Genomic DNA, 23,182 nt, shown 5'->3' with positions numbered 1-23,182 from the left:
TGCGCACACCGGCTTCGCAGCTAAACCAACGGGGATAATTTAATTTTGCGCCCCTTTCGAAAGCGTTTACCTGCGCAGTGAGGAGTCCCAGGGCACGGGACGCTTTTATTGTGCGGCCCTCCTGTGTCCTGTGTGTGTGTGCGGGAAAGCTTCTGGGACACGGGGCGGCACCGAACCGGCGCTGTCTACTTTCGCCCGCAGTTGGGTAGATATTGTTCGTCTCCCCGGTTCAATTTATCTCTTGTTTTCTCGGGCACTTCTTGGGCGCTCGGCTCGTCACGATAGGACGGTTGATTTATTTCATTCCCAGGCTTTATATTCTCGGCGAAGCACGGGCACATTTTGGCTCATTTCTTACGCTTTGAAGTGTGTTTTGGTAGTTTGGGTTTTATATATTTGAACTTTAGAAAATTAGGCATTATATTTCATACATCGTCTTACTATTGTTCCTGGTTTTCAATACATGTGACCTTTATTTACTTCTAAAACTTCTTACTGCTGTCGGTCATCCGTTCCTTGTCGCAGTTACCAGCCTTTCCGCGAAATCGTTTTGTTTGATGAGTTTCACATTCACCCTGATCGGTAGTCGGAAGTCGAACGATAAAGAATGTTTTCCCGAGCAAATTGTTTGCCGATATCGAGTGTAACTTCTCCCTGCAACTTTATCAAATTGCCTACTCAGCGCTGCTTTGCGGACGGTTGCGCCCTGCCAGTATCCCTACGTGACTGTGATTGTTAATGAAGCTTTTGACGAACGTTTATGGAGCGAAACACTCACTACAAACGATGCTCCTGTCTGACCGCTCCAGTTTCATTTACACCGTGTGAGAGGGCAGTTCGGCAGATGTCGGTAGCAATTTTCGCAACGAGATAAGCGCACATGTACAGCGGGCAGCGGGAGGCACCAGGATTGAGTCAAGCAAAGCCAAAAGAAATTGCTGGGACGAGAAAGATTGAAGGAAATTTCCAACGAATGGTCCAACTGGCACGCGAAGTCTCGTCAAAGAAGACTTTAAATCTTGGTTTTATCTTGTGAGTGGTTTCAATTTCAGGACTGTATTGCTACCTTTCTGTTTTGTGTATTTTTTGTGAGTATGCAGGACTTAACTACGAATGACGAAGAATGTTGGTCGTGGCCAAAAACAAAAACGAAACTCTAATTGGAATTTATGACGACTTCTCCCTCGCAAAAAAAAAACGGATTCAGAAGCAAAAAATCTTTTTTATTTCGTTCCTATGAGTCTATAACTTCTTGAGCGTTGAACGCACAGCAAAAGTCAGCTGTATTTTTCTATCTGGAGCGCAAGAGAACTAGGACATCACAGTGGGGAAACTGTGCCAGTGTCATGACGATGGCTCTTCCCTTTCGCTTGTCATCTTCTGAGACGTCGTCAGCGTTAAGAAATTTGCTGCTGAATATTCTCCTGAACTCGTCTATCTGGAGGTGTGTGTGTGTGTGTGTGTGATCGCAACGCAAAAAAGCGCGATCCTACTCAGTGGATGAACTTCTCGTTCTCAAGGTATTTCTGTGGGTGTGTGTGTGTGCGTTTTCCCATCCTTTCTCATCTAGACTGCTTCGGTTCTACCAAAGCATAAGAGCTAACGGAATGCTGGCGAAGGCAACTTTCTTCTGTTTTTAGCTTCACATCTGGATCATCTGGCACACTTTCGCACTCTGTCTGACAGGAATGGTGAGCAGCTTGAAGCGAACGAGCCTGATGCCTACCAGACTGATGGCACGGGTGGAGCAACAAACAAAAAAAATACCCCACTACGAAGAATTTGCTGTCACTAGCGGGCAAGAGAAAGAAGAGCGTGATGAAAAATTTATTTCAATTTGCTTCCAAACGCTCAGCCGCTTTCACTCTCTTATCTTATCACTGTCAGATGCTTCAAACTTTGTTTCTTGCTTTGCGTCCCGTTTCCCCGTAGTTGACCGTTTGTGTCCTGGACGGGTTTGATTGTGCGCTGAAGTTTCATTGCCGGTGAACGTTTAATCTACCCCGAAACCGGGGACCGGACGGCGTCCAAACACCCTACAGCTGGAGCTGGAGGGTTCTGGCTTGTGTGTGTGTGTGTGTGTGTGTGTGTGTGTGTGTGTGTGTGCAAAAAATGAAGAAAAATATCCATTTCATTAAGAAGTGACATTAACATATTTTATCTTCTAGCCTAGCTACACACTGGCCACACGCCCTCCGTTTGCTGATTAGTGAGTGACGGTGTCTGCAAACAGAATCCCGCCGGTAATCCAGCCAGGATCAAGTCAACATGGGCAGGAAGTAAGCGCCAGCTGTCATGGGAAGGGAGAGTAAAAAATAATCGCAAACGGAAACGCACGGGTCTGCTGTTAACTGTTGATTGTGCTGAACCACAAGATAGGCGTTAAACTTCTTGGGAGGAGAAGCACAACTTTGCCTAATTTGAGCTGCGACGTACGCAGACTGATAGGTTTTTGACAAATTATTGAATGTTGTCTGCTACTCTGTTGGGATTGTTTTTTGGGCGTCAGGCAAGACAAATTAGCGTATTTTGCGTCTGGATTGTCTGAATCCTGCTTCCTTCCTGTTGCACTAGGGAGGGAGAAAAACAAGCTGTTGCTTTTAAATGCTGCCGCAATGGTGCTGGGTTATTTAGGAAGCAATGAGGGCGAGGGCTTAAGAGCTGTTTTTAGTGCTGAAATCCCTCTGGATTACATATAAACCTGTACTGAGGTAAGAGTATTAAAGAACTGACAATAGCATAATACCATTTGTCTGTATCGTAAAACAAAATATTGGAATGTATTAGAAAATCGTGAATGATGTGTCGTGTGTATTTGTTTCAAACTTTTAGTTAGGATATAAAATACTTTATTAATATTGACTATTATTGAACTATTAAAATATTGACACGCACATCATAAAGCTTTAAATATAAACCCTTGAAAGGTTCATTCATTGCTAGAAATAGTAACAAACAGTCATCGACAGGACTTTTCAATTCCCTCGAAACTTTAGATCACTAAAACACTCAGATAGCTACCGTTTCTTGTCGTTTCTTTGGGTAAACATAAAAGCGATTTCATACGATCAAACACATACACCCCCACAAACCCCCAGAGCCACCCACTCGCAAGCGCCTCCACACAGCTTGAACACAATCAAACGATTTCTCATTAATCTAAGCGCCACTCCTTAGGAAGCAATTTTAGTACCAATTAAATAAACCATACAAAAGGGAAGCTTGGATTTTACCTCAACCTCAACTAAGCGGGCGATTTAGTGCGTGGGAGAGATAGTGGAATGGGGGGGAGGGGGGGTTTAGTAATTCCTTCCACAGGTGGATGGTGCGTGGTACCGGTTCCCACAGCCACCGACCGAGTTGCATGCCTTTGGCTTAGGTTAAAATAATCCCGGTATTGATGAATGATGGTTCGTGATGGATTTTGGCGAACCTTTCACGGTGTAAATTTCGGTTAGCTGTACAGCGCGCCCACCTCAAAAACTCGCCTCCCTTCGCTCCCTTCCCTCCCTGAATACATTGGGTAAACGTTAGAAAACGGGGGAAAACTACGGGCGGAAACGTGATGTGCGCACGCCCACTCCACCCAGGGCGGAGGGAAATCCACTTTGCTACTACACCACCACTTTACAAGCGCTTTTTCCAGGTAGCTGATAATATGGCAATGTGACACCGGCTCTCATTATTCACCAGCAGGGGCACCACCCCTTGAAGAAGTCTCGGCTACACACGGTGGGCACGAGTAATTAAAATTGGCTTCGTTAGTGTGAAACCTCACCCATTGAAACACTGGGCGCACCCGATACCCGTGTTTTTGGGGGCAGCACCGAATCGGGACGCGTGCGGGAAGGATTTTCGGGTAAATGAACGTACACAGCCACAGCCAGGCTGCTCCAAAAGGACATCGGGAAAAGGTGACGGAAAAGGTAACGTCACCATCGTTACCACGCAGCTCATAAGTGTTACCGCAGTATCAACTTCACCATAATAAGTACGATGTGATGATTATTTTCGAACAAACTTTGCTTTCTCGCACTCGCCCTGATCTCTGGGACGATTGGGGAGAAGGAGGATTGAGGAGGTGTGGTGTATGGAGGGTGCACTTTGCCGAGGTGACACACAGGACGACACGTGGTGGGAGTGGTTTCAGGTGGTAAAATATTTACCGAAATCCCGAAACCGAAACCTTCAGACCTTGGCAGAAAACCTGTGCCAGGATCGTGCTCATCATCCTGAACGGCACGGCAACATCATTCTTATCCTCATCAATCCGAGCACTTCCGTGTCGTGGCGGTGGTGGTGGTGCTGGTAATGGTGGAGGATGGCTCCCAGGAAAGCAATACCTGCTTAAGCCTTTGGCCCGTCTAATCTCGATGCTTCTGGCAACCACGCCGGCTGCCGTCGTCGTCGACGCACCGGCGGCCCACCCCTAGATTGGCCCAGAGTTTGTCTTCACACGTGCCCTGCACGTGACGCATCCCATTAAATCTTCATCACTGTTTGTTTTACGCCAACGGCAATGCCGGGCGAATGGCTCGGCCCGGTCTTTCTCTCTCTCTCTCTCTCTCTGTCAGGTGAGCGATTGGAGCGCAGGCAAATGGGATGGATTCGGTTTACATCGTTATCGCATCGCCGAAACGGAGCAGTTGCGAAGAAATGGAAAGCTTTCAGCCTGAGGAAGGTGCCAGCTGGCTTGCGCTCTGCACGGCACGCCCGGACCTGTACGCCGGGGTTCTTGCTTACTGCAGCAGCTCACCGACAACGACTTAATAGGAAATGAGTTGTCTTTCACTTTCAATTTGCTTGCAGCTACAGTTTACTTTCATCCCGGGAATACAAAAAAAAAAAAAAAGATGCGTCGAGGTTAGTCACTGTGTGTGCCCCTCTGTTGCTGTTGTTGCTTAAACCAAACGAGGAACGCTTTAAATCGCAGGCAAGGATGAAGGCAGCCACATCTAGGCGGGAAAACGCAACACAAAATAACACTTTGATCCTGATTCATTATGAAACGCACCGTATGGTTGCTGATGATGAGTACATTTTAGAGTACCGTGCAGCCTTGCGGTGCTAGAGACCATTCCACACTCTCTTCCCGTGGGACAATCGAATTAGAAGGTGCGTCTAAAAATGGATACACCCGACCCCGAACGCCTCCCACAATCACTGCGTTGCTGGGCTTGCGATAGACTGAAACCCCCCAAACAACGCTACCGTATCAGTCTCGAGCGCAACGTTTCACCGAAGTTTCACCAGGCGTTCGGGGAAGTTTGGGGAATTATTAGGTTTAAGTGCTGTGGACGTTCATGCCACAACGTACGAACACACACACACACACCAATGCTGACGATGTTAACCGCGCGGGCACAATGACGCTGGGGAAGGAGATAATGCGACACAAAATAGCGATAGGCTGTGATGGCTGATGGAGAAAATTATTATCGGATTATCGCATAATCGCTTGCCTTTGTTATTGAAAGTAGCAAACAAAGAGAGAAAGAGAGAGACCGAGGGAGGGATAGAGCGAACAGTGCTCGGGACCGTGCCGTTAGTCGGACCCGAACCAGAGACTGCATAAAATGGGTTAATTTTGATGGATAAATTTTGTACACACGGGCAGAGAGTAAATTTTCAGCCATCCTGATGTCGACAGACCGCTCCGATGATAACTACCCCGTACGGGTCCCGGGACCTCCACCCACCGCTTTTCAACATCGCCAAAGGTCACCTTTGTGGTGGGTTAGGTTGAAATTATGTCAAGGCGATGAGATAATGTGGCTGATTCGTTTCATGTTAATCGAGTGCCAGTGTCGATAATAATAGTCCTCTGGGCTGAGAACTTGGAAACACCGGCAAGATTTACATGTTGTGCGATAAGCGCGTTGTCGTAAGCCAACGATTCTAAGATGATTGTTACGTAATTAGTGAAATAAGTGGGCATCGGGTCGGGGATGATTAACCTCATCGAGCGCCTCCGTGGATAATTTGGTATGATAAATGAAGATTTATACGATTCCATGAAGATCTGGCTATGGTAATTGCAGTATTGGTCGTTATCACTGCTTTGATTACAGTGTACAGCAATAACATCGAATTATATGAGCGTCATCTTACGAGAATGTTTAGCGGGTAGATGGATGATTAATTTAATGCATGGAAAACATTACTAATTGTTAGTAACGTAAGGTACAGTGATAAAGCAAAACATTAGTTACCTAAGCTGTCTAACATTTTAGTCATCATAGGCATTTGACAGCGCAGCAGCTTATCGCACATACGAAGGACCAAAAAGAAAACATTGGACTCTATTTCTAAACTTTCGTTGCCATGCAGGGTTTTCCAGGAGTTCTCATAGCTGTGAGAAACTTTATTGACTCTTTCTCACATGAAATGAACTTATTGTAAAGGGAATTGGATTCTATAGTACCCTTGTTAGACAAATCCCATTGGAATTTGCAAGGAGCATGTCCAAAAAGGGTGCCATAGAGTCGAATTTCCAACATACGAAGTTCACTTCCAAGAGGAAAGAGTTTAGGAAGTGTTCCATAACATTGAGAACCCCTGGAAAACCCTGTATCATATAAAAGTAAACAACAAACTTTACAGATTCAATCTGAGATTTGAAACTAGTACTAATCAAGGCATGAACCTAGGATATGTTACTCTCCACTAAGTCAAAAGAAAACTAATAAATTAATCGTTGTTTAATCACCTTGCAAGGCTCTATATTTTGTACTGCTTTTATTTGGTGAAGGATCCTTAAAAATGGACACAAAGCGACAAGGAGTCGGACTTTGTGGACTTTTTGACTCATGCCTTCTTTATTTAATGATGAAAGACGACAACTTCACGTTTCATAAAGGAGCCCAAAAACGAAAGAAGTGTATAAAATTGTATTATCAATTTCAATGCACTAATTAATGATTTAAAACAAGAAATAATTAGTTTTTTAATGACACAACGGATCCTGAATTAGTTAAAAAGGTGACATATTCTAACATATTATGTAAAATTACAATTACTTTAATGTAAAATTCTACACACTGATTACAAGCTGATGAATCTTAAAGACAGATATAGAAAGTTAATCTGCTACCATCCAATACCTTCAACCTTCAACCACACTACAAAGACAATGGCACACAATGGCCCATTTCAAATTCCAAACACATTCACCAAACTTCCATGTCATCGCAAGTCATTTGCAACAAATTAACAAACGAAACCATTTATCACGGAGCACGTCGACGTTCGTCGGAATCGTCCCGCCAGCCAAGTCCTCCTTGACGTTTGCCCATCGTCATCGCAGCAAGCGCTTCTTGTGTCTGATTGTCCGGGATTCGATTTATTCCCAGCTAATCCTTCGATAAAAATCAAACAATAATCAACCGGGGCGGGTGTCCCCGTCCACAAACACACACACACACACACACTCACACACATACACAAAGACAGTGCCCGTGCCCGGCGGCAAGCTTGTGCAACAGTTGCACGGTCGTACTTACATGGCACCGACGTACAGCGTGTCCCGGTCCTCGTCCATGTAGAACGTTCGGTAGTAGAATTTGCCGCACTGGAACTCCCGTACGTGATCTGCAAGCAGGAGAGAGAAAATTGTGGATGAGAAAAAGCACACACAGACAAAAAAAACAAGCCACACACACACACACACACACCGACATTTAGTGAGACAAAGCACTGTAGCGAATGGATTGCATTTTACTTTCCAAGCACCAAATTACTGTAGACAGAGCAAAACAAGGGGAATTGGCGGATGAGGAGCAGAGGGAAAAGTGAGCACACCCACCGAGACAAGGGCATCTTTCGAGCGGAGAGAAAATACGACAGGACTGGCTTTGTTTGGGATTTGGCGTTGCTTTGTTTTGGGTTTAGGATTTAAAGGCTGGCAGGGCGTTCCGTTTCTGCCGTCGTCTTTTTCACGTCCCGGGGCCGTCCCCTTTCCAAGAACCTTTTCGGGTAGGGATCCGCTTAGGCTTTCGACTGGCGTGCGTGCATGTCTGTGTGTATGTGTGTATGTGTGTGTGTTTGTTCTTTCCATTTGTATCCTTGCACACGGGCGGGGTGGGCCACTGGGATGGCGACGCGTTCGTTTGCCTGTAGCGTATTGTACGTGTGCATAAGCTACTGTATTGCAGCCTCCATCATCACGAAGCTTATGGAATTGTTTGAGAATCCGGCATGCCAAAAAGAAAAAAAAAGGAAAGGAGTGTGAAGGAGAATGAATTTCCACCGAACTAAGCATTTCCAAAAAAAGCGCCAAGGAGCTTAAAGTGAAAGAAAAACAAGCACAAACACACACACACACAGCCAGACAAACCCAAAATGACAGAAAAGTGAAGAAATATTTGATTTCCCATGCAAATGTATTCATTCTAGCAAACGGTTTTGTGTGTGTGTGTGCTGCTTTTTAGTCGTTTAAGCGATGGCCGGGGTTGAGGTAGGTGAAGAGGGAACTGTGAGTGGACACCCCTTGCCTCCCTGGCCACTCTACCTCGGTAATGGCCCGAGTGTTTACATTCCGTCTGCACGAGACCATGCGTTTTTGGGGCCGCCGCAGCAGCAACGGGCAGCCTTAGACTGCACCCGCCGGAAATGCTGTCGGATTTTGGGTGGCCCGTAAATATTCTGTTTCGTAGCGAAGGAACAACAACAGCACACCAAAAAAAATACATAGAAAATCGGTCGATTTGATGAAAAATGCTCCTCCCTTTCGGGTGCCGGGCCGAACCGACCGAACGTGAGCGAAAGTGAACCTATTTTTGATTCGATTGCTTGAACGCATTTTTATGCTCAGTCGAGCCCCGAACTCCCCCCCCCACCCTCTAACCCAGTATTTTGGGGTTTTTCCTGTTCAGTTTTCGGCTTTCTCTTTGTGTATGTGTGTGTGTGTTTTTTTTTCCTTTCACATTCCAGCGCCTACACGCCAGAGAGGCACGTACGGTGGAAGCCTGCACTTGTGGTACTTGTTTTCCATATTTTTTTTTTATGTTGCTTTCTTTGGTTCGTGATTTTGGGGCAAGCACTTTGTGACCCAATGAATATATTGGGTTTATCTAAATGATCGATATGCGCGGCGGTGAGTGGCGCATTTCAGCGAGGCCAACGATTGCAATGCAAAGTAAAATAAAGAATTGGCCCGAAAAATCCGGCAAACAGAACGTACGCGGGTGCCTGAATTGGTTGCCGGTTAAGCAAGCGAAAGGTAAAAAGGAAAAATAAAGGCAAATTCGAGCCGCGAAACGAGCCAAAAAAAAAAATATATGCAAAAATGCGTACCATAAATGCGGCCCTGATGGATGAATGTTTGAGAGCATTTATTTAATGCTTGAAGATTTTTGTTCGTTTCCTTTTTTTGTCTACCCTCCCCCCCCCCCCCCCAACCAGCCCAAACAGACCCTGAAACGGTTTGCTTTATTGCGGGGAGCATCCGTTTTTGTTGCTCCTCTGCTGCTTGCATTCGCTTCTCTGTCACTTCTTCAAACGACTCAAGCTCAATTGAATACTGTTTGAATTTTGCGCATGGTTGATGGATGGTTTTCATTCCGAATTTGGTGTGCGTCGGTGTGGTTTTTTATTTCGTTATTGTCTTTGTGTGGTTGGGGATGGTTTTCATGACGGCAAAAATTAGGTAAAGATGATTGGAACCAACACGATCGAAAGGTACGATCTAAATTGATGTGATTTGCAGGGCTGCAGTTGAAGCAGACGGAATTTTATTTGAATATTTATTGCACAATTTGGTTTGGCGTTTATTTGGAATGAATAAATTTTGCACAGCCGTGCAGACAAGCTCGTTGATTTGGAAGGTAAGTGTTTGTGTTGTCAATTGATTCGAAAACATAAAAAGGCGAGAGGGAGACGAGACATTGTTTGACGAAGAAATGGAAACATTAGGACAAGAGATTCACCAATCACGTATTCTTATATTAGCTCAGCAATGATTTTGAAGTAAAGAGCACTATATGTTCTACTGCTGATTATGAAAAGGAAAAGTTAACTTTGGCTGCAATTTGAACACTTACTTGACTGGTAAAATTATTTGAAAAAAATAAGGTTAAATACTTTCAAAGCAATTTATTGAGTATTTTAATGGTAACTCAATTTCTCTTAATCTGATTTACCTTGAATTAAAAAGTATGATTGTTGAAATGAAAAAGTTTAACAGTGTAAAAACAAACTTCTCCACCCACCACTCTCCGTGTCAATAATCCAACAAAAAAGAAGTACTTTACTTCAATCGTTTAACCCACTCAATCGCCACGCATTGCACATCAATCCCAATCTCTGGTGCATAAAGCTTTCAACAACGTCTCCCTACTTCACCCCATAGAATCGCGTCCAGTTCACCGCTTCGGGTCGATTTTCACATTTTCATAATTTAATGCCAACATTGGAATTGATCCAAAAAGAAACAGCGCTCAATTGCCTTCAGGTAAAGCTGATCCCCACTGGCTCATCCAAAAAAGCGGCCAGATACACACGCAGCAAAACACGGGGCTTTGCTGCTCGTAGCCGGCGGGTCGGCACCATGGCCACGAGAGCAAAATACATTATTTAACAGCTAGCCATCAGCACACCGCATGCCGAACTGCTGCCGCCGCCGAACTAGGCCGGGTTTTTGGTACAAAGGTTTGATGGACAGCAACGTTTCGCGCTCCCCACGGCATTTGCCGAGCAAGGGGGTTAAGAAGCTGGCGCTCGAAAAATAATACACGCAGCATCAAGCCCGCTTCCGTAAAGCCACGCAATGCGGAAGCTACTCGTCAACAATTTATTGCAATGGCGGCACCGGCGCTGCTGCTGCTGCTGCTGCTGCACCGTTGACAGCTAACATTCCGTCACTTGCTTTTGGAAAGCGTTTTAAACGCCCAAATCCCAGCTGTACCGCCGGTGCGCCGGTGCGACCAAACCCTTCACTTCGCAAGGTGAACAGCAACGATGCTCGAACGTCTATGCTGCTGATTTACGCCACATAAATAAGCCTCCACGTGGAATGGATTGGCTTTTTGGGGGTCTGTGCGCTTCGGAGGGGGAAAAATGGAAAAGAGAATTTCTCACACACTGCTTGGAATGAAGGTTAACGGCAAGTGTTTGGCAGCTTGAAAAGAGAATCAGGAATTTCCAATACTGGGTACTTGTTTTTGCTTTTTACTGGCAACGAAGGATATCCTAGAAGGCTAGTAAATTGCTAAAAAATAACCGGGATAGAAATCCCATTATCTAGGGGCATTAAAGAAGATGTTAACTTTGGGTTACTGTGTCCTGTCCGTCGTTTGGCAAACAAGGAATGGTCAGTTATGTGGTGGTTGATGTTCTGTAAATGGTTTGTTGTGTCTTTTCAAGTTCCATACTCTCTCTCTCTCTCTCTATCTCTCTCTCTTTCTCTCTCTATCTCTCTCCTGTCCTCTGAAGAATTTCTTTGATACTGAGATGTGATCCGAGCTACTGCAAAAAACTTCGAATCAATCTAAAGTTAATAGAGAAATCAGAAAAGTAAATGTCAAATGATATCTGTGCCATAGCCATTGGTCCTTTTTAGACATGTTTGCTCCTACACACTTATTACTACAGTGGAAAACCCCACTTTCACCAGCAAAAAAACATCCACACACCACCATCGACAGCAAATCGATCGTGAATGTCAAGTGTCAGGCCAGGCCGGATACACGTGCGTCAGCCAGAAAAGTTCATGATCATTTGTCTCAATTGAGATGATGGCTCTACTTTGGCTCCGAGGGAGGAAAAAAGTACACCCTTTACCGCGCCCGAACACCATGATGGAGTTGATGTTTATCGATGTTCAACATGCAGCACTTATTGCGGCACCCCTTTCGCCCAGGCAGCAGCACGCATCATCACGAAACGGATCATTTTGACTGTGCCTGTCACACACCTGAGCAACACTGCCGAGCTTCTCCCCACCCCCCACCCACCCCCGAGATTGTGTTCCAGCTTGACCCCGTTTTGCCGATGGCCTGGCCTGACAGGCAGTGCTTTCGAGCCACCGCGAAACTGTTTCCTTTTCCAGCCAATTGATCATCGCACCGAAGGAGTTGTCTACCGTTCGTTCGGCTTCGTTCCATCGTTCGCCCGTTGCCTCCCGAGGGCGAGCGCATAAATCAACTCCATTTCAATAGATTCCCCATTAATCATTTTCCAATTGCGGTTTTGCGGGCTTGCGGGTGGGGTGCCGGTGCGCGCATTGCTGGTGTAGCCCGGGCCGGGCTTTTGTTCGAGTGTATCAAACGAGCGTGCGAGATGGGTAGGTCGGTAGGTAGTTGAAACGATGTGTGACTGTATGTGTGTGTGTGTGTGGTACGTTGTGGCCGGGCATAGATCGTGACTGAAATCTGTTAACAAAACACCTCGGCGCGTGGGCACGGGGCTCAACGCATCAATGAGAACGGGAGGTTCCTCCCCCTTCTCCCCTCCTCGCTTTGACCCTGTTTGTGACGCGTTGTGCGGTGGTACGTGCGAATCGATTCCGTGTCACATTTTTATGCACGATGGAGATAAAATAAATGGTGCTGAATAAATCACACATCCGGCGTCTAATTATAGGCAGGCGATGGCGGTGGCTCTAGCCGGATGTCCCACTGCCGTCTGTATTGTTCTGTCGGTCGCCATTATGACACCAGGAGGAACATCCCGGGAACATCGACACAGGGAATGATGTTATCGGGCTGAATTGGTGTGTTAAAGGAACGAAAGAAAAAAAAAAGGAAAAAGAAGAGCTCGAATAGGGATGGTTTCCTCGCACTGAGACCCCCCTTCGCTATCTCCTACAATCTACGCCTCGCACGGGGGCAAACAATGGCTGGGGAAGCTTTCAATTCCACTTGCATGGAGGCGCCTGGTGGCTGGTGCTACCAGTATTATTTTCTCTCCATTCTACCGAGTCTACCTCCCAACGAAAGCAGCAGAATAAAAGAGAAACGTTGTACTTTTCGGGTTCTTTTCTTCTTCCTATCATTGGACGCTTCACCACCAAACTCATCTACCGAAGCATGCCCCGGAACGAACGCAAACGCAAGACGCATAAATCTTATTGGAAGTTCACAAATGGTCTCAGCCACGAAGCGTGTCGGGATGGGGATTCAACATCCCCTTCACTTGCCCCATTTCTCGGTACGGAACTCGTCTTGCATGATTGTTACTCTTTCATCCTTCACCAGCGTCCTTACGCCTTTCGGTACGATTCAGTTTAACATTAGGTTACACATGTACCATAAGGAGCTCGTCTCGGGCACGACGTGCAGCAGAGGCAGCAGCAGCAGCAGCACAAAACGCTCTGTTAGGTGCCAAAGAAAATATTGAGGAGGCTTATCCGGAAGAGATGTTTCCACTTTCCGGTGTGGGTTTTGCTAAAAGAGGCATGGTTTGTCTGGGTAGGGTTTGGAAAATCCAGAGCCATTTTTTTTTGGTTGTATTTTGCAAGGAAAGGAATTCATGTAACGGAAGGAAGAATTGCTTCGCAGCAGGAAGAGCGATGTGCTGTGCCAACTGTAATGCAAGGAAATTTTATTTTAATATGAAATCAAAGTGAATCATTTGGGCTGGATTGCTTGAAGGGTAAAAATAAACGTTACTTTTAAATATTGAATATATTGATAGTAGTTATAAACAATTAATTAAAATAAGTTTACTTTTTTTCAGATATGACTCTGTAAACTCTGCAAACAACTTAAAATAAAAATAATCAGTAATTTGATAGTTAGTTCGTCAGGATTTAGTATGTATCTATATAACAATATCAGACTTTAGCATGTAGGGAAATGTTCAAATCTCTTTAAGCTCACGCATGTCTCGTTTACTCCCTCCAGAAAAAAACGACTCACAAGACAAGATTTCACCAGTCCGTAAAGAGGAAAACTATTTCAATAAATTTTGGTTGAACCGGTTGACTGCATTTCACTTTGAAGGGATGTGCCCTTACCATTCATTTTCGTCTATTCGTCTGTTTTCGTCTACATTCTCCAAATCGTTCCAAACGACTGGCTGGAGCTATTCTGGTAGTTTGAATGAATATTTTTGACTCACTCTCACGTAAGACAATACGCCAAAACAAACGAAAAAAAACAGCACAAAAAAATGCCTCAGACCAAATGGAAAACAGCTTCCTTTTGTAGGGATCAATGCCTCTTAACCTTCTGTAACTCGAACCGAACTAATTCGCAAATGGCTAGCTGCAATAAAAATAGTCCTGCTGGGTGAGTATGTTTGCCTTCGCTACATAAAAAAGAACCCGGGCTAAGCAGCGGGAGGGATGGAGCGAGTTAAACGACCCATCAGACGGGCCGGGTGTGGGAGTGCAAAAGTTGGCAAGCATAAAACACTGGCCTGAAATGATCCGCAACGTGTTTCCCGATATAGCACTGCTTCGCATTTGGATGGCCGCCGGAATGACTTATGCGATTCCGATGTCTTGCGCGATGGTTAGCGCTCTCTCTCTCTCTCTCTCTCTTTTGGGATGGCAATTGTATCTGATCATGTTTGCTATTGATTCCCTTTTTCCCACCTACATAGTTTTTCCTTTCGCTTCGATTCGGCTGTATTACGATTCGGTAGTCACCACTCCCAACGTGCACCCGCGCGTTGCGTAATGAATAAGACATCAATAGTTCGTTAGGTGAAATTCCGCACCCTGAGATCCATGCCGGCCCTGTGGGGTGTTGTGATAAATCTTTCGCACACTGTGTGACCATCCCGACCCATCGCATGTGGAGTGGGGCATGCAATGCCGGCATGAGAACCAATATCCATTACTCACGTTTATTACAACGGACACACTGTTTGGCTGTTTGGCCCCGAAAATCGCGCCCTTATCCATCCAGCTATTACGCGCGCTTGGCGTACACGGTGAACCATTAAAACGTCACCTGCCGTCGGATCGAACGGTAAACCATGGCGGACGAGATTTGTGATCGATGATGCTAATCATACGAAATTAGTTCTTGCACAGGTTATCTTTTCCGCTTTCGCATCGACGGGGAATCACACGAAATCAAACCAAAAAGAAGAACTATAATAAAGCATCACCTATTGCGCCACCGTGATTAAGGTGCAGCTCGTGGACGGCTATGTTATTTTAGTATTTTGCTTTCATAGAAAAAAAAACACACACACACAGTGAAATTGCGTTGCTATACTTTCTTCCTGATTGTTACTATCGCCCAAAATAACATTACATTGCATCTCTTTCTCTCTCGTTTCCATCCCGGCCAACCGCAATGATGGCCGGTCCATTAAGGGCATCTTCGACAGGCAAACGCAGCGTGAACGCATAAATCACCTTTCAATGCAATAACTCTATTAACTGGACCTTCCCCCACACTGTGCGCGAAGCTGTGGGGCAGCATTATTATTGCACAAGTGTATATTTGTTGCGGTTTGCGCGTGTGTTACGTTGCCTAGATGCCTGTTTCTAGCAGTTTGCTTCGTGCGAGCTTTCGGTGAGCGGCTCGTAGCAAAGGAATAGCGTGAAAAAACTCTCTCTCTCACACACACACACACACACGCACACAAATATACTATAGTAATTCGGCAACTATGGTTGTTGAAAGGAATTTTTTATGCGCCCTTGTCCAAACGGGCTGCTCTTGAAAGCTCCACAAAAAGGAAACAAACGCAGCGGGAAGTGTAGCCTTGGGAGAGTTATTCGGTATTTGGAAATTGTTTAACCATTTCGGTAGCGTCAATTTCGTTTTTTGTTGTTGTTGTTGTGCGGGTTGAGAATGGTTATAAATCATTTCAAGGTCCGAAAGAGCAGGGAAAGGCGAATGGTTTGGCTGGGGTTTTTTTACGCAGTTAGCAAATCAACTATGTATGCTGGGGAATAGTTTTTAGTGGGGAGTGTGGAGGGTAAGCTTTTGTATCGTTTAAGTTTAAAAAAATAGAATATACAAAAACGAGCGATACGAGCTTCTCTTTACAAGCTGTACATGAATTTTACTTTTCGAAATCATTTAAATTGAAACTGAGTTATTTTGTCCAATTTTACACGCATATTGTACACTGATTTAAAGAACAAAAATTAAAATTAAAAAATGTGCTCTTTAGATTGTCACCTTAATATGAAACATCCACCTGAATAGATTAAAATGTTTTATAATTTAGTACATTAGACTTTTATTTAAAAAATGTGAATTTTATAATAAGAGCCTGATAAACCCCTATTGTAAATAAATTTGATGTGTATACTAATAGTTTTTTTATCATGAAAATCTGATCCCGAAGATTACGTGATGTTAAGGTAAATTGTCAATTTCAATGCTTCTTCATTATGCTGAGATCATTCACATATATGTAATCGTTTACCATAATCCAACGACCAAATCGACGACAAACGGTTCTCCCACGAGCAATACACTTTACGCTTACCGATGGTACCAGGACATTGAATTGATTTTATCCACTATCCCTATCGCTCATCGTACTGCTATTTTTTCCTCCTCCACAGGTGCAAACCATTTCGGCTTCCTCCAGCTCAACTGTCACCCGTGTAAATGCAATCCAGCAATGTCTTGCTCCATAAAACAAATTGCACCGAGCCGGTATTCCAGCGAAACCCAGCCTGTCGTTTCACGTTTCGCGCTCAAGAACCCATTCGCACTTCACTTTATTTGGCGCTGGCCGTGAGCGGAGCACATTTGGGAAAATTAAAAACCAACCCCAACGGCGGGCTGTGGAAAGAATGCTGGGCAAATAAATAAAATAATACCCAGCAAAGGCTAACTGCACGAGGCATCCGGCAGCCGTATGCAACCGTTTCGCTGCAGCTGCCACTGCTGCTCTGCAATCATTCTTTCCACCCTCCCACATACTCCCCTTTCCCCCTTTTTTGTTGAGATGATTTCTCCCACGGGGAGTGTGATTGTAATGTATATCTTAAAACGATCGCACAATGATCGTTTCGCTGGTATGCTCGTTTTATTTTTCCAACCCCGCATTGTACCGGCAAGATGTAATGCTATCCCGAGCTCAACACAGAGTGGCAGCAAACATCACCCCGGGGAGGGGAGGCGGCTCCATCGACCATAGTTTCGTGCAGCAAACAAAACTAACAGTCAGGGATGGAAACACTTTCCGTTGGCCGGCAGTTTGCCGCTGAAATGTGAAATGCAGCTGCAATTGCGAGGAATTATTGGACAGCCGACCTGCCCCCGGCCCTTCAGCTCCGGCGCACAAATGGCAAACCCCGTGCAAGCTGCTCAGGATATGCTCACAGACAAACCGGTTCCGACTGGCAACCGCCAACTGTCACGCCGGCTTGGAAGGAATGAGCTTACGATAGAATAAAATAAAACGTAAGGAAGCAGCACGTTCGGCTAGCAGAGAAGCACAGGAAACATTAGAGCCACCGAAAAGGAAAGGAAACCTTGTGCTCAAACATCCCACAGGAAAAATAACGGCTCCACTTTAGTAGCAGCAGCAGCAGTTACTACAGACTACTAGGAAGTAGCGGCTGAAAAGAATGAGTGCCAGACACGCAAACTGTGGCTGCCAGTGGAGCTGCTACTGCAAGTCGCCCGGCCTGTTAAACAACACGACTCGCTAGATAAGACCATGCCTTCCCACCAGACTCGTGCAAGGCTGGCGCTGCACGTGGAGTGCGTTTCTGACCAGCGGCAGCACCCGTTACATCCCACCTGCTATACTGCGGGTCACTGCGTCATTAGGAAAATTAAAATTCGTTTCCATTCGAACGTTTTTTTTTTCTTTTCTTGGCTCCTCGATGGATAAAACTCCCCGACTAGATATGCTCTAAGAAAATACTTCACTTTACCACACACCCTTTCTCCCAGCCTGATTCGAGGTCGGTGGGAAAACGGAAAGGTGACAGCAACCCGTTAATTAAATTGTTGATCGTTCCTGTCCGTTAATTGTCTGCTGAATAAATAATCGCTCTAAAACGACCGAAACACCGAAACACCGCCGAGTTGGCCGAGTGGTGCGGGTAGGTGAAAACCCAGCAAACCACCGAGAACGCAAAAAGGAAACGCGAAACAAAACAAAACTGAACATAACGGCCAGAGCGCCCGAGCGTTTCAGCCGTCCTGCTGCTGCTACCACTATCTTGCGCCTCCAAGTGGCCGGGACGGGGGGTGACATTTACAAGAAATAACACGCTGCACGCCACCGATCGGTCCACGCGATGTCGCGCGCGTAGACTATTTAGTAGTAGCGTTTAATAATTCAACCTTGCGCCCCGGGGAAGACATATCTGGCAGCCGCAAGCTGAGCGGTTGGATTAGTTGAGCAGTCATTTTGTGAGTTGAAACTGCGAGCGAAAGGATGGGGAAGATTATTTTTTCTTCCGTTCTTCAAAAGCTTTGAAATGTTGCTTTCCCCCTCCTCATGGGAGGGGGACAAATTGGTGGTGACGGCACCGAGGCCCTCCGCTACAAATGATGGACTATGAATTTTTGAACGAGCCAGCTTTTTTTTTTGCTCTCTCTTGCCAGTTCGTTTGCTACGTGTTTGTGGGTGCTGGTTTGGTGTATAATTTGTTGCAACTGCACACTGCCGAGTTGTTGCAGTGGTGTAATTTTGTTTTTTCCGACCGCCCAGCGGGGTCGGGATGCATTCAGCCAAAGTGCGGACGGTAAGAGAGTGAAAATTGCACAGCCAGCAATCAGTCAACTAACTATCGGTTATGGACAGGAGCTTTTCAAGTTTCCATCCAAAGCGGTCATGCTGGTAGGGTAGTGATGTGGGCGGTGAGGTTTAAAATTTTTAAAGTGCTTTAAACTGGATCAAAAGTGTGTGGCAATCAAGAAACTTTTAGTGCAATTTTTGCAATACTGCTTTAATATTTATTTGGGTCATGTTTTTATATTTATAGAAAATATTAAAGTTTTATTTTTAATTTGTTATTTCATAAATGAAATGTCTATCTTTTATTGCAATAGTTCCAAGAGTATTCAAAAGTTAAGTAATGTTCTGCAGCAACAGCGATTTTTTTTTAAATTTTGTACCATTTTTCACATAAACCCCATCTGAAATTGTCACCCGTGTACACCTGCTCTATCGGTGCATCGAGATAATTTCTTTTCGATTGCAGCCCGCCCCACACAATCTACCCAACCCACACCGGAAGTACTTGACCGACCACATCCTTCCAGCAATTCACGCTCAGTCCCGCTGCTTGGCACGCTGCAGACCATTTAACTAGCAAGCGTCCTCCCCGACTGCGCCACATTCAATTGCTGCAAATGTCACGCTAAATTCTCGTTCGCTGCGATTCGAAAATTTGCGACCGTGCAGTTTACGAGCACCGTTTCCTAGGGTGCTGCGCTCAACGGGACACGACGGAGGGTTGGCTCGGTACGGCGTGTGTGTGTGCGCTGCTTGCACCCCTTTGCGCACACAATGCACTATTGCAGCACGGTTGTGTTACACTTGCACGCCAGTTGAAGCGCACCGGAAACGCAGACACACAACACACAACGATGGCAAAGAGGTTAAAGCGAAGGAAAGAGAGCTTTTGCATTCACTTGCCGTGTTTTTATTGCAACTAATTGCTGCGTTGTATTACCGTCGGTAAGCCTTACCGTGCGGAACGGGAGGGAGGGGAGGGAAGCTCGCAAAAAGCTTCGACCTTGCGGGTGTGCTGTGGTGACGGAGGGATCAGGTTTAAGCTAGCCCCGGCACGTATACGCTCGCTAGGATTAATCAACGGTATCTTGAAGGCTTTAGATTTCGCTTTTATTGGATGACTTTTACTGCTTCGCTTAATGCGAACCGGCGACGTAATGGAGGCGACGTAAGGGAAGCATTGGGAAAATCGAGCGAAACATGCAGCGCGATGCGTTTAGGTGGTGGTGTAGCAGCAGTCTGCAAGTTTATAGCATTCTCGGTGCATTCTTCGACACGGCACCGGTCGGTGGATCGGTTTTCAACTTATCTACTAATTGCATTCGACATCTACAAACGCACTCGCTGGCATGTAAGTGTGTGTATGTGTGTGTTTATGTGCGAAGGTAAAGGAGGGAAGCAAAAAAAAGTGAAACCAAGCTCGATGGAAACGATGTAAATTTTCTGCGTCGGGAATGATGGGACCGGTACTTAATGAGATGCTAAAATGGGTGCATCACACGGATTATATGTTTGGAATGGTGGTTTTGATGGTAAGGTAGGATCGTGATTTTCGTGCTGCGTGGCAGTTGAGATAAGATGCATGGTTGGTGAAGGTTGTAAAGGTGATTTTTAACGGTTTAGTAACTTGTAATGTGTATGGCATCGGTGAAACCATAAAATACGATTTAAATGTAAAAAAAGGAATGGAACATTCAAAACCAATTACAAATACATCAATTTAGATCATGATCGAGCCTGAACTAAGAAGGAATGTTGTATCAACAGAAATAAATTTTTATCGTTTATTGAAGATAAACCAATGCGCTGATTATCTTTTACGCATTGATTAAAAAATATAAAATAGAAATATCTACAAATATCTAATTACATAAATATTAGAAATTTATGTTTCATCCGACGATTCGTAAATAAAATTATTAAATCATAAATAAAACACACATTTCAATAAAGAAATTAATGTTTTTTAATGTTTGATGTTAAGTAATGTTTTTTGTCTTGCAAACATTTAAAGATTTACGTGAAGCAATATAACGAGTACCTCTTACTACAGGTTTTGCATAACGAAAAAATTTCAAATCTCAATAAATATTTCTCTGAAATAAAAATAAATAATTAAATATATCCTCAGTGTACTTTAAAATAAATAGGAATTACGTAAGATGATATCAACAAATATACTAAAATAATTTCTATAAATAATAGATACACTTCTAGAAGCCACGTAAGTACTTCCCATTCCCTGTATGCAAGTAATGCCATTAAAACCTTGCACTAGCTTTTTCCGCACGTTTTATCATGACACACACACACACACACACACACACACACACACACACACACACACACACACACACACACGCACGCATCAACAATTATCTCGCCCGATATCTAAATTATTAGTTCATCCCTTGTTGCGGCAGCTCATCAACTACCCCGGCCCGGTGCTCATCAATTTTGGCCACCTTGAGACTTTCCGTGCGCCGTACCGTGCCTGCCAGATGATTGATTGGGTAGCCGGTGCCCGAACGAGAGAGAGAAAGCGAGCATGCAAAGCTAACTTACAGGCCGCGGCAGTAAGAAAATCGCTCACGTAAACGGTCTCCCGGTGGGGTTCGGGCAGTAATTAACCTAAACTTCTCTAAATGGAAGACCCACCAGGGTCCCAGGGTTTGTCGGGGCGGCGCGAGCGTTACCCGTGCATGAAAAGGTAAGACGCAAAGAGAATCCTTACCCCCCACCCAGAACGAAAGAACCAAACTTTTCAAATTAGCTTCCAATCATTGCGTGAATGAGACGGCCGTACGGCTGAACTCCCCGTCCGCCCCGGACACTCTATCGATCGATCTTGCGCTCATTTTGCGTGAAACTTTTCGTGTGCATTTGGCGCGACTCATGCGAACAACAGCAACAGCAACAAATAATAAGGCATTCACTTGTACAGGAACAAAAAAAAAAAGCGAAACAATTTCAAGCCACCCATATATGCGTCTGTTTTTGTGCTGCGCGTGTTTTGGGGCAGATTTTTATTGAGCCTCAAACTCCCACCCCAGCACGAGTGGGATGTGATCGGTCTCGCCGAGCCCTGAAGAAAGCATCAAGCTGTGCAGTGCTGTGGAAAACGGGGAGACGAAATTGCTGACAGGCAATGAGACAAGCGAACTGAACCGAACGCCCAAGCCCAACAGGAAAAGCTCATGCACTGTGGGTAAAGCTAATTTCATTAATCTGCAAGCGTTTATCGTAAAACTTGGCGGTGCGCGGTTGTCTGCGGCTAACGTTGCGACGTGACGATAACCTTCCATAGTCCAACCATGTCTGCTTTAGTGAAGTCAGTTCAAGCAAAAACACATACCCTCTATTTCATTATACATCTCTCTCTCTCTCTTTCTGTTAAAGATTGACTGATAGAACCTTCAAATGAAAGTGAAGAAGATGGGGCGGCGTCCATCACCCGCCACCATAATGAATCATTTTCACCATACACAAATCGACGGGCGGAGGTAATGAGCTGGCACAATTTGCCTCTCCCATCCTGCTGGCACCAGCTCGAGCACTTTCGCCAGTCCTCTAGCAAGCTTCTTGAGCAAGCCAGAACAGAAACCGCGGTCGTCTGTTTGCTCGGAAACGGGCATGCAATTATTAGTAAATGAGGCAAAATTTGAGACGATGAAAGACCGGGCCCAAATGCCTACAGTTTTTTTTTCTCTTTCTCTTTCTCTTTCCCTCGGCTGCGTTATAAGGATCTGTTTCAAACGATGTTTTGCTGTTGCTTTTAGCATCTTCAGACAGAAAGGGGCTTGATAAATAACGAGCGGCATCGAGATGGTAGTGGTCCGGGGAGGCATTTTTCGTATTTATTTTTTATCCTTTTTTATTGCAAAAGGTCACACGCATTAGCAGTGGGGGAGAAAAAAACCCCTTTCTTTTATCAGCTTCATTAGCATGGAACGCATTTTTTTGTTGGTGAATGTGGCAAATTGTGAGCAAAAAAAGAAACAAGAACCTGCTGAAACTCACTGGCCACTGGTTGCAGGAACAAAATCCATGCTCCATGCTCCTCTACAATCACACAAAGACGAGCTTTCCAATTGTGTGTCCCATTTTCAATAAATGAGGAAAAACGATACATTGGAAGCTGAAGTGAAGAGATTCACGATGAATGAAAAAAAAAAATGGAACAGGAATCAATATAGATTTCGCTTTGTTTTGTTTATTCAATTTCAACCCTCTGCCAAACGGGCCTTATAAAAAGACTTCGAAAAACATCGATGCGAGCTTCATATCCTTCGGAGCTACCGTTACCAATGGCCAAAGCCAACTGATGGGTGGGGGGGGGGGGAGAGGAAAGGGCTCTCTGCCAACAGGCTTGACTAATAAAATTGAAAAAGGATTCCCAGCTTCCGCAACGAAACAGTACCTCCCGCGTACCGTGCCAGGAGCGGGGAGACAAGTTGCAAGGGACAACAAAAATCCATCCGGATATTCGGTACAGTGTCCAAGCGCGTGGTTGATTCAGTTTCCGGGCAGTTTCTATTTATTTTATTTCTGCTCGTGCGTCTTGTTC

At 45.0% G+C, this 23,182-nt stretch overlaps 1 protein-coding gene across 1 annotated transcript in view; it reads right to left on the bottom strand.

The window, feature by feature from the left end:
* Positions 1–23,182, bottom strand: part of LOC1277222 (semaphorin-2A) — a 93,030-nt gene that overhangs the window by 38,514 nt on the left and 31,334 nt on the right. Inside the window, exon 2 of the mRNA XM_061642927.1 lies at positions 7,503–7,590. Within this exon, the coding sequence (XP_061498911.1) occupies positions 7,503–7,590 (88 nt within the window). The remainder of the gene's footprint in view (positions 1–7,502; positions 7,591–23,182) is intronic.

This window comes from Anopheles gambiae, chromosome 2 (genome assembly GCF_943734735.2).
Source record: "Anopheles gambiae chromosome 2, idAnoGambNW_F1_1, whole genome shotgun sequence".
NCBI lineage: Eukaryota > Metazoa > Arthropoda > Insecta > Diptera > Culicidae > Anopheles > Anopheles gambiae.
The sequence above is the reverse complement of the archived record's forward strand: the minus strand, read 5'-3'. Positions and strand labels throughout refer to the sequence as shown.